The sequence below is a fragment of the Ylistrum balloti genome, unplaced genomic scaffold (genome assembly GCF_031769215.1).
Source record: "Ylistrum balloti isolate Yb309-2 unplaced genomic scaffold, AGI_CSIRO_Ybal_v1 Utg369960, whole genome shotgun sequence".
Lineage (NCBI taxonomy): Eukaryota > Metazoa > Mollusca > Bivalvia > Pectinida > Pectinidae > Ylistrum > Ylistrum balloti.
The window spans coordinates 372,441-384,478 of NW_026782058.1; the positions used below are offsets into that span (position 1 = coordinate 372,441).

Here is a 12,038-nt window from a genome sequence, read left to right on the forward strand (position 1 = left end):
CATAGACAACACCCGTCATGCTAATCTTGGTCACTTCAAGTAAGTAATGTCACGTTCTCAAATGAGAACAAGGTAAACAAATACAGAGTCATAAGACATACTAACGGGCATCAACCAACTGCAGCTACATAAAAGCACAAAGGAATGGAATATTTCCCATTGATAACATTATGAAGACCGTGAAAACTTCAAAAGCTCCACCTTGCACAAAGAAACAAAAAAAATCAACACCGAGACCACAATGACGTCTTTGAAACTTTCAAACACTCTTCATCAACCTACTTCTCTCGAAACCCTGTGTTGTGAGTTGATCTGTCAGAAATCGTGATATTGGGAACAAGACCTTAAGTAAAGAATCAACTGCGACAAGTAAACCCTGTATAATGACGAAGGATGGAAATTCAGAATTCGCAATAACAGCGTTGAAATCATCACCATTTTTATAGTGCTCGGTGGGCATCTGGTCTCATTGGTTACATTATATGCCAAGATCTTAATATAGAAGTCCAGTAGTCCGAGTTTCCCGAGGCTAAATAGAACGCTTACAAGAGCTATACACAGTCTAGGGACAGGGTAATTATCATCATTCTATTTTTAATATGGTATCGTTTTATAACGAGATACTTTTTTGTATCTTTTACTGTCGTGGTTTTAGTAAAATCAGAAAGAGTTGGTGTGTATTATCACAATCATCAATGTTATATAAACAAATACACGTTTAACGTGCTTCAATAGGCTATTGACATCCGTCTTAGATATGATAAACCACTAATAGTTTTTTAACAGAATAAATACGGTTCGTAATACCACAGAGTCAGAACAAAGAAGGACAACACTACATAATATGTACTGACGTCACGTCTGACACCTGAGTATATCATATCCATTGTTTTAAACGGTAGACGTCAATCAAGATATACCAAGGCTTATATTCAGGTATTACTTACATTCATAAACTTCGTAAACCAGTTACTTGTTCCAATCACTCCTCTGGTTACTTATTCTTGACAGGTTATTTAATAATAACTCCTAGTAATTATTTCTATCAACTTCTTGATCTCATCAAATGTTGTGTAATATCACGTACATTAATCTTCGCTCTATATACAAGATATTTAATGCTGGTAAACATTGATCATTAGTAAGTCTATACACAAGATATTTAATGCTGGTAAACATTTATCATTAGTAAGTCTATATACAAGATATTTAATGTCTGGTAAACATTGATTATTAGTAAGTCTACACAAGATATTTAATGCTGGTAAACATTGATGATTAGTAAGTCTACATACAAGATATTTAATGCTGGTAGACATTGATCATTAGTAAGTCTATATACAAGATATTTGATGTTTAGTAAACATTTATCATTAGTAAGTCTATATACAAGATATTTGATGTTTAGTAAACATTTATCATTAGTAAGTCTACATACAAGATATTTAATGCTGGTAAACATTGATCATTAGTAAGTCTAAATACAAGATATTTAATGCTGGTAAACATTTATCTTTAGTAAGTCTTTATACAAGATATCTAATGTAAAGTAAACATTGACGATTAGAAAGTCTTTATACAAGATATCTAATGCTGGTAAACATTTATCATCAGTAAGTCTATATACAAGATATTTAATGTTTAGTAAACATTGATGATTAGAAAGTCTACATACAAGATATTTAATGTAAAGTAAACATTCATCAATAGTTAGCACATATACATGATATTTTATGTCTGGTAATCATTGATCATTAGTCAGCCTATAAACAAGATATTTAATGTCTGGTAAACAGTGCAATTAGATATTTCACTTATGTGTGCTGCATTGATTCGAAGTGTCACTGGAATGCTACAAACTTGATGGGATAAAACAGTGTGCTACTTGTACGGAATAGGGACATCGGGCTTTTTGAAACGTTGAATTTGCAGCATATTTATTGTGTATGATACAAAATGAAAGGTTTTTATTTTGTTTTGAGTTAATCTTTATGATTATCAGTTGCTTCGTGTCATACAAGAGGTGACAGTAAAAGTACGTTTATAGCACATGGAAATCCAATTTAAATTATTTAAAAAGCTGATGTATTTTGAAAGAATTGATATGGTAGATAATATCTCAAGGACGTAACAGAGAAGCATAAAACTGCCTGGTGTACATGCTGACGTCACGTCTGACTCCTATACACCTGGGTATATCCTACCCATTGTTCTATGTGGTAAACGTCAATCAACCCAACACAGACCAGAGCATGGTCAGTCTGATATAAAGTCAGTGTAAACGCCATTTGGCTTGTTTCTCCCCATGTCACCAACATCAGCTAACCACGTGTGTAGAAAATTGCTCTGTCAAGTTAACTCTACAAACATAAGTTAAATTGTTTTAAGATTGATTAGAAAGTGAAGTGTTGGTTGTGTAAGTTACAAGTAACTGCGATTAGGTTGAGAACTACAACCATTCTTCCTGCATTTAGCAAAGACGCTAACAATGTAAACTCTGTCAGTTAGATGTCATCAGGATGATATTGCGATATAAACTAAAACTCTATCTACTGTCTAGATCGTCCTGGGACATAAATCACTAATGTGGAGACAGCGAACAACATCGAATATCCAGTTATCACAGTATCACGGTAAGTGTTCACTCTAAATAATATTGGGACTTAAATCATTAAAACTGAAACAGCAAACGACATTGAATATCTAGATATCACAGCATCAACGTAGGTGTTCACTCTAGATCGTCCTGGGACATAAATCGCCAACATTGAGACAGTTACGACATTGAATGTGTCTATAAAGGTACATTCTTGATGAGTGCATCATTTCACTGCAAACAGTCAGTTAATTATCATTCACAACAAATTCACACAGAATTGAGTCTGGGGAACAACTATTATGATAAATGGTTTATACCAGAACTCTCCAACAGAACAGTTACTTGTAATTACACAAGGGTTCTTTGGGAGAAATTAAAGAGCTCAGATTCCGTAGTCGTTTTGTTGAGGTTGATATAATATTTGATTTCCTAGGTTCCTTTTTCAGGACCGCGAACTATATCGAGAGAACTATTTATCTGTGAAAAACGCGAAATTGGAGCTACGAAAATTATTTAATCCGTTATGAAAGAAGGTTTTACGTTGGCTATTTCATTTATATCATTGTCTCATAACATAACATCATGTTTGTTCGGCCACTGCTGTTGTGTAAGGAATTGTGTAGCAAAGGAGTCCATAAAAATTCACCCCAAAAAATGTTTATTTCTTTGATCCACGGAGTGTACTCTTCCTGATTAATGACGATTATATCCCGTTTTTGTTTGGTATGATATGGCTAATTAACATAAAGTATACTGTTATCCTTATATTGATAATTTCACAGAAAACATATCACTCTGAGTACATCCTCAAGAGAATGTAGTCAGGCGTGTTAGAGGGGGAAGTCAGGAGACAAAATATATGATCTTCTGTAGATGAGAACTGAACATAGGAAAAATTATGAAAATACACAATTACTACTTTCATTGATCAGGTGAAGCATTCTTACAGAATTCTTTGTCTTTGCCATTAATATGAAGTGATAACAAGTTTTCAAATTAAATCATTACAGGCAGGATGTGTTAAGTGCTTTAATCTAGTCGGGATCGGGCTGTATATTACATAAGTAAAGACAATGAACTCTGTGAACGTGAACTAAGCAACATTTGTAAAGTGGTTGTAAAATTCAACAAAATGTTGCATGCAGGTAGATATTTTTTTTATTGAATAAGAAGTCAAACTTAGTGTTTTATTTATTATTTATTTATTTGTTTATTTTTCAAATGCCAATAATCCATTTTCTCTTGATATTGCGTGTTATATTATCAACTTAAAAAATAATTGCTAGAATTGGAATATAACATTCGTGTTAACTATAATGATCGATGATACAATGTATATAAAGGGGTGTCCTTAAAACAGGACAGCTTACGAACGTCTGTATTAGGACACCCATACTGTGGTATGCAATGGTATTAATTGTTGACCTCTTTAATCATTTAAACAAGAGATATCTGTTGACGTCACGAAGGTTAGCGTGCACACCCAATGATTTACAATAGTTATATAGACCTTGGACTAGGTATGATATGCTTGCCGGCTAATACAAAACCATGTATTGTATATAGAGATATTACAACATTATTCCTTTATATACATTGGTAAAAAATTTGCCAGTTCACCATCATCGCTGACAGAGTGATTAATTATAATCTTTATTTAACAATACATACAAGGCGAGCTAATAATAAAAAAAACATCAACATGTTACAAAGTTTTAAGTGTGAAAAGTATAAATTGATATAATCAGGATAAATCCCGATAAGACTTTATATATATGATCAATGGAGTAATGGCGACAGTACGGACAAGCGTATTCTCAAATTTTCGAGGCAACCTGCCCTTTTATCAAGACACAATTCATTGATCATATATCTATTCCAGTAATACGCATAAAACGGACATTTGTTTGTTATGATCAAGTGCCAATATTGGACCATACCGTCGATATTACTTTTTAGATTCTATACATTTATATTCATATAAATAAAATATATGTATGTATGTATGTATGTATGTATGTATGTATGTATGTATGTATGTATGTATGTATGTGTGTGTGTGTGTATGTATTTATATACGATCTATATATGAAAGTTTGTATATACAGAGGACCTTATATGAATTTCCATTTCATATACGATTTATGAAACGAGACCGGATTTATTTTATTTTTCTGTATGAACATTTTTGCGTGTATTGTTGAAAACTTTGCGATATTCTCATTCCCATTTTTTTTTCTATTAGTGATGTCACAATGCTAATAACGCCGTGACGTTACGGCGCCAGTATTCATACACACGTTGTGAAAACAATTTTTACGTAATTGGTGTTATTACACTGAAATCAGGGTAGTTATGTTATATTACAAATTGTAGCACCATAAATATATGTATGCATCTTCTCACTAACATGAAACAACAGAAATGGTGTATGAAAAAGGCTACCCTGAAATTTTAGATAAACAGACAATATGGGGTAATTTCTCCTTGAAAAACATATGTAACCATACTGTTATCCACTGAGGATAGGGTTTCAGTAACGTCTGGAGGAAACTAATAAAACATGCAGATAAAACCTTTCACACACTTTTCTATTAAAACAGTTTATTGTGTCAAATGTTATGTAAAAGGATTATGCGTATGACATACTATGTTACAAAACCAGTCATATTCAATTACAGAAAGATTAGCTATGAGCGAACAAACAGAGTATTTGGGAGTCAAGGTTTAACGTTTCAGACATAGGATGACGGGAGCAGATCAAAGATCGTGTCATTCAATGTCTCATTTAAACGTTTCTGTCAATTTACTTTTGTATCTCACGCAGACACTGGCCATGACGAAGAAATGTTTGGGATGTCTTTCCCTGTGGCTGACAAGCTTGGTGGGATTTAGCCTGCCCATATTATGGATGGATTTGGTTCACAAGGTAAAACAAGGACACATGTTGTAGAATATTTATGTTCTGTGACCTTTCACTCCTTCATTAGGATTCTTTAGCGGTGGCAGTGATTGTGGTAACGTTATTTCAAGGTTTGTTAGAGGAAGTTTTTGTAAACGGAGACTATTTCAATTTTACAAGAAAAATAAGACCATGCGTTTCAAAAGAGTAAGCGTCTCCTGCTTCATCGCCGACGTTAAGGCTAATCTAAGTAAGTAATTAAACACATTATTATAGCAACGGAACCAACAGCTAAACTATCGAGCACTAACACGCCCATCTTTATATCGTAACAAGAAATGAAACATTTCGCGATGGGTTTCCAATCATTATGCCGACCATGAAACTTCCCTGTCGTTTTCAATTACCTATATCTTGAAGCCTTGTGTCGCGAGTTTGTCAGTTTCTGACATCTTTTAAGAAAAACGTGATTGATTGATTATCAAATCAACTGCTACAAATAAAACCATATGATTGGGATGGAGGAAATTAGCTCTGGGTTAAGAGCATTTTATGTGATATGTAGAATTATGTGACTGCGCATTCTTTGTACATATGTCCTTGATATATCTTCCTGTAAAACGTTGTTCTATCGCTGAATGCCAACAGATTGCCATCCTCCCTTTATTGTGACATTGCTAGTTTAATTCTGCTGTTGTAGGAACCAGTGAGCTTGGAACCTGTAGTGACTTCGACTGAGACATCTAGATTGGAGAGCTGCATGATCCCGACCCATTCCGTACTGGAGTCATTCAGTCTACTCGAACTAGCTTCTCTATATCATAGGTACTTTTTAATTCTCAAGCAATCAATGAAAGAATCTTCATATCGAACATCCCAATCATGCTGTGTTGTTTAACACAGTTCCGTTACAAAGACAGCACAAACGACTTACAAGCGAATAGTAAAACAAAAGCATTAGCTGCAGTAGATAACACTCGGCGATACAGATTGTTAACTGAAACCACATCGTACAGCTGTTTCGCCATTCAAAGACTTGCCATTGATGCTAAGGGCAAAAAGTTTCAATCCGTGGAAGAAAATTATTGAAATCAACACTCATGAGAAAAAATGTCAAAATTAAATTTAGGAGTTACGGTAGCCCCGTAATTCCATAAATTTTGTTATTTTCATATATCAGATATTTTAAAAGAACGTCAAGTTCAAGTGTGGATTCTGAATAGTGTCACCATTCAAATAAATCAAAATGTGAGAGACAGGATACGGTAAACCTCGTGGACTAAATGCCCAAATGTGAGAACTCTGAAAGTTATATATATATGCTTGATATCATTAATAAGTGCATATTTCAGTTTTACCATTTTCGAGTATATGTAATATATGTGTGGCTAACACTTCATCTATGATATGAAATTGTACATATGACATTACATTCAGAACATCTTCTGAACTTCTTTTCCATTATTGCAAAAGGTATTGATCACATTAAAAGATGCTGTCATTTCTTTAAATGCTCATTTCCAAAAACAAATATTGTAAGTCAGTTTCTCGTATAACACAATATCTTATGTGTTTATATTTTTACACAGATATCTATCGAAAGAGCAAATTCCGTGTAAAGAGGGCGTGCGGCTTGGCAAGGCACACCCGGGGGGCTGGGACGTGTGTATAGACGAGGAATTCAGACTGGTCGATCCTTGCATCGTTTATTCATTTGGGTAAAACTTTCTGACGATGCCGCACTCATCTTTGTGTGATTAGTCTGTATTGTACCATGTTATCTGCTCTGAATCAAATAAAAAGAGGCCTCACGTTAACTGTATTCAATCTTTAACACAGAAACAGAAACAATTAACTTATTTCTATAAATTATTCTTTTACGGTATGAAATTTGTTGATAAGATACCATGAACCATAACGTCATATATCTATTATTTTATCTTCCTTTATTTCAGTATTCGGAGAGATTTTTCTTTCAGTGAAGAAATAACGCAGACTTTTGGCTGTTACACCTACGCCTTTGATCCAAGGTAGTGTTTTTTTTGTTGTTGTTGTGTTTACATTGTCGCTTTCAACCTTCTCTATGGTTACTGTGGTTTATTGTAATATTGAATTGTTATACAGGATGAAGCGCAGCAGTAGACGATATCTGGAGAGGTTGTTGTTTACTTCTGAGGGAATTAGTAACTTTACAGGATATAGTAATCACCGATGGATGCGAACGTTACAAGACATACGGCGTCATTATGGACATAACAATGTGAGTAATGTTAGAGACAGGCGAGTTAGCAATGTGAGTAGTGTTACAGACAGGATAATAAGCAATTTGAGTAGTGCTAGAGACAGGGCAATAAGCAATGTGAATATACTGTTAGAGACAGGACAATAAGCAATGTGGGTAGTGTTACAGACAGGACAATAAGCAATGTGAGTATTGTTACAGACAGGTGAGTTAGCAAAGTGAGTAGTGTTACAGACAGGCGAGTAAGCAATGTGAGTAGTGTTAGAGACAGGACAATAAGCAATGTGAGTATTGTTACAGACAGGACAATAAGCAATGTGAGTAGTGTCACAGACAGGCGAGTTAGCAATGTGAGTAGTGTTACAGACAGGACAATAAGCAATGTGAGTAGTGTCACAGACATGACAATAAGCAATGTGAGTAGTGTTACAGACAGGCGAGTTAGCAATGTGAGTAGTGTTACAGACAGGACAATAAGCAATGTGAGTAGTGTTACAGACAGGACAATAAGCAATGTGAGTAGTGTTACAGACAGGACAATAAGCAATGTGAGTATTGTTACAGACAGGACAATAAGCAATGTGAGTAGTGTTAGAGACAGGACAATAAGCAATGTGAGTATTGTTACAGACAGGCGAGTAAGCAATGTGAGTAGTGTCACAAACAGGACAATAAGCAATATGAGTAGTGTTAGAGACAGGACAATAAGCAATGTGAGTAGTGTTAGAGACAGGACAATAAGCAATGTGAGTAGTGTTAGAGACAGGACAATAAGCAATGTGAGTATTGTTACAGACAGGACAATAAGCAATGTGAGTAGTGTCACAGACAGGCGAGTTAGCAATGTGAGTAGTGTTACAGACAGGACAATAAGCAATGTGAGTAGTGTTACAGACAGGCGAGTTAGCAATGTGAGTAGTGTTACAGACAGGACAATAAGCAATGTGAGTAGTGTTACAGACAGGACAATAAGCAATGTGAGAAGTGTTACAGACAGGACAATAAGCAATGTGAGTATTGTTACAGACAGGACAATAAGCAATGTGAGTAGTGTTAGAGACAGGACAATAAGCAATGTGAGTATTGTTACAGACAGGCGAGTAAGCAATGTGAGTAGTGTCACAAACAGGACAATAAGCAATATGAGTAGTGTTAGAGACAGGACAATAACAATAAGCAATGCAATGTGAGTAGTGTTACAGACAGGACAATAAGCAATGTGAGTATTGTTACAGACAGGACAATAAGCAATGTGAGTAGTGTCACAGACAGGCGAGTTAGCAATGTGAGTAGTGTTACAGACAGGACAATAAGCAATGTGAGTAGTGTCACAGACAGGACAATAAGCAATGTGAGTAGTGTTACAGACAGGCGAGTTAGCAATGTGAGTAGTGTTACAGACAGGACAATAAGCAATGTGAGTAGTGTTACAGACAGGACAATAAGCAATGTGAGTAGTGTTAGAGACAGGACAATAAGCAATGTGAGTAGTGTTACAGACAGGCGAATAAACAGTGTGAGTTGAGATAGAAACATGAAAATATAGCGATGGGAATACTCTTTGAGATATGTATAAATTTTCAATGTGAGTACTGGAGATGTTTTTGATAACATAACTAACAATTTTATAGATAAACTATCATATATTACAGTAATCGTTCACATGATAATTTCGTGATTAATAACGTTTTCTCCGAGTTGTCATTTTTAGGAGAGGAGGGTATTTCTTTGTCGTTAACCTTATCTGTGATCTATAATTAGTATGTATTAATATATTACAGTAAATTTGGTATATTCTACATACATTTCTTGAACATTTTTTTTAGAATTTCTAACACACATCGTTTTAATGGTGTATAGTTTATCAATTAATAATTCAGTTTAATTAATCAATAAATTCTGTGATTGATTTTCTTTCAGAAAACTATAGATGTGATAACATTAGATATAACCCCTACAGAACTCATTGTTATTCCTCACGCCCTGCAGAATGGCGACCTAGAAACTGTAAAACAGTTGAACGTCAGACTCGGCAACCCAGACTACGTCTTAAAGGAGACGACTGAAGAGTACATCAATAGACTTAACGTTCTTCGTGATCTTTGTTTCGTCGGCTTCAGAAGCTGGATAATAAGTGAAAACAACAAATGTCGATTTCATTCTGAAGTCACGCGTAAACAAGCCTTGGGATGTTACGAAATCTCCTTTCTAAACCTCAGATACATTTAGAACAACCACCTACTGCACAAGCTATCAGAACTTGATTATGTATCCATATCAACACAGATTAAAATGCAAAAGTGAATCCGATTTATTCTGATCAAAATATGTGAGTGAGTCCTGGTTTATCATTCGATTCAGTTGTGCTACGAAAAACCTACTGGGTTCACTTTACAATCCTTTTGGAAGCCTTAGTTATTATCATTCTATTGCTTGTTAAAAGCGAGTTTTAAGATATATTTTGTGTATAAAATCAAAATACATATGCAGTTAAAAATATGAAAACAAAAAACCTGCATATGTGATTCGCCTTGAACAGCTGCGTCGTAACGGAATGTGATATTCATACTTGTTAACTGGTCAAAAAAACATATCCTACAAAACATTTTTAGGCTAGACAAACGGACGCCTGACAAAAGGCTTTACATCATCAACAGTGCTCAGAAAATACCGTTCCGGTTCATTGAACACTACGTACTTCAGCAATCGCGGTTTGTGTTCCGTTTTTCCAGCCATATTGTGATTCACATTATTCATCAACATAAACATGTATATATAATTTATATTTCATATCACTTGACTTGAATTACGTAGTGACTTTATCAGCTGCCATTGTCTTCGTATAGAGGAGCGTAAAATGTCTGAACACATACTACAATTTAAGAGTGTATACAATATCAACTTAAGATTACACATGATAACCACTTATCGATGTTCATTTGTAGTTCTCAAGAAACCTTAATTAAAATTTTCAACTACTCTAAAGTTATTTACAGCTTTATCTTTGTTTTTTCATGACTGCAAACGTTCTCAATAAAATGTTAAAAAGGAGCTAAATCCAGTTACAAAATGACGATTTAACAGCAAAGTTATCGTATTCAGCACTGTTGTCAATTTTCTGTTTGTCGTACAGCAAAACAAAATTTGTTACATTGTGTTTGTTCAAAATATCAGTATCTTAATTAAAACAACAAATGTTATATTGGCAAGTCAAGAGAATCTTAATTCAAACTCAAATTCGATTAAACTTTTAATTTGACAAAATATGAACAAAAGAAAGATTTACACGTAGACATCAGAAAATGACATGGAGAACGAAAAGGTAAGCGTTTTCTGTTTCGTGGACGACACCTATCATAGATGTCTTTGTCAATCCAAGTAAGAAATGTCACGTTTGTTGTTAAGATTTAACGACATATTGTTGACATAGCTATGGGAACTAACCGTGCCACCCTCCTGGCGGATTCGTTTTTGCTTTCATACTTGGTAGAATTTGACGAAGGACAGGTCACCTTCAGTTCGCTTTCAGTTATTATTGAGTACGTCTTAAATAACAAAATCTTTATTGACAACATCTATTGTTTATATCCACCAAAATAACTTAATTAATAAGTATTACAATTCTAATTATATATAAAGTATTTTGTTACTTTGTAAAATTCAATGAAACACTTATTTTAGAGCACGCTTGGGAAGCCTTTGACATCTTCACTATTACAAATGAGATATTCGTACTTTTGCTTACATATCTGTTTGGAATTAATTGTCAACTCCGATCTGGAACAGCCCGGAGGGCGTTTCGTGATTACAGTCATAAATGTCAGTTTCACACGGAAAGGTCATGACCTAGAGTTTCTTCGAGAGAACCAGATTGATGACGACATGAACATCTCATTGGGAAATGTTTCGGTCTGATTTTGGAATATGAGCATACCAGCCATGGGGGCAATATTTATCCATTAACATCTTTTCTAGAACACTTTGGTTTTTAACGTCTATGCCTTGCCAATATTTGTTAAGTGTTGACTTTAAGATAGTACTTATAGGGGCATTTACAAATTAAATGGGAATGCTGTTCCATGTATTTACAATCCTGTTACCAAATACATGACCTCTAAATTAGTCTTCAATTTATTGTTTACTTTTTTCAATGATAGAAGGGACACGGCCTCGATATTAGATTTACCATCATCTTGCTATTATGAATTTGGTGACGTAAAATCACATAAATTCAACGTCTAATTCTTAATATGGTTTGACGGCACGTGTACACTAAACAGATCAACCGTGCTCTA

The 12,038-nt window shown here is 34.6% G+C and overlaps 1 protein-coding gene across 1 annotated transcript; it reads left to right on the forward strand.

Annotated features, from left to right (window-relative positions):
- The first annotated feature begins 555 nt into the window (after positions 1-555).
- On the forward strand, positions 556-10,732 carry LOC132547546 (uncharacterized). The gene is made up of 8 exons (XM_060211316.1): positions 556-573; positions 2,561-2,633; positions 5,427-5,528; positions 6,202-6,326; positions 7,091-7,219; positions 7,457-7,531; positions 7,626-7,761; positions 9,664-10,732. The coding sequence occupies exons 3-8, from the start codon at positions 5,436-5,438 to the stop codon at positions 9,970-9,972; spliced, it is 867 nt and encodes a 288-aa protein (XP_060067299.1). The 5' UTR covers positions 556-573; positions 2,561-2,633; positions 5,427-5,435; the 3' UTR covers positions 9,973-10,732.
- Positions 10,733-12,038: the final 1,306 nt, after the last annotated feature.

Bases quoted from the DNA above. Each gene is read 5' to 3' on its own strand.
- LOC132547546 (XM_060211316.1), top strand. From the start codon at position 5,436: ATGACGAAGAAATGTTTGGGATGTCTTTCCCTGTGGCTGACAAGCTTG. The intron at 7,220-7,456 runs GTAAAACTTTCT...CCTTTATTTCAG, and splicing joins TGCATCGTTTATTCATTTGG to TATTCGGAGAGATTTTTCTT. The intron at 7,532-7,625 runs GTAGTGTTTTTT...ATTGTTATACAG, and splicing joins ACCTACGCCTTTGATCCAAG to GATGAAGCGCAGCAGTAGAC.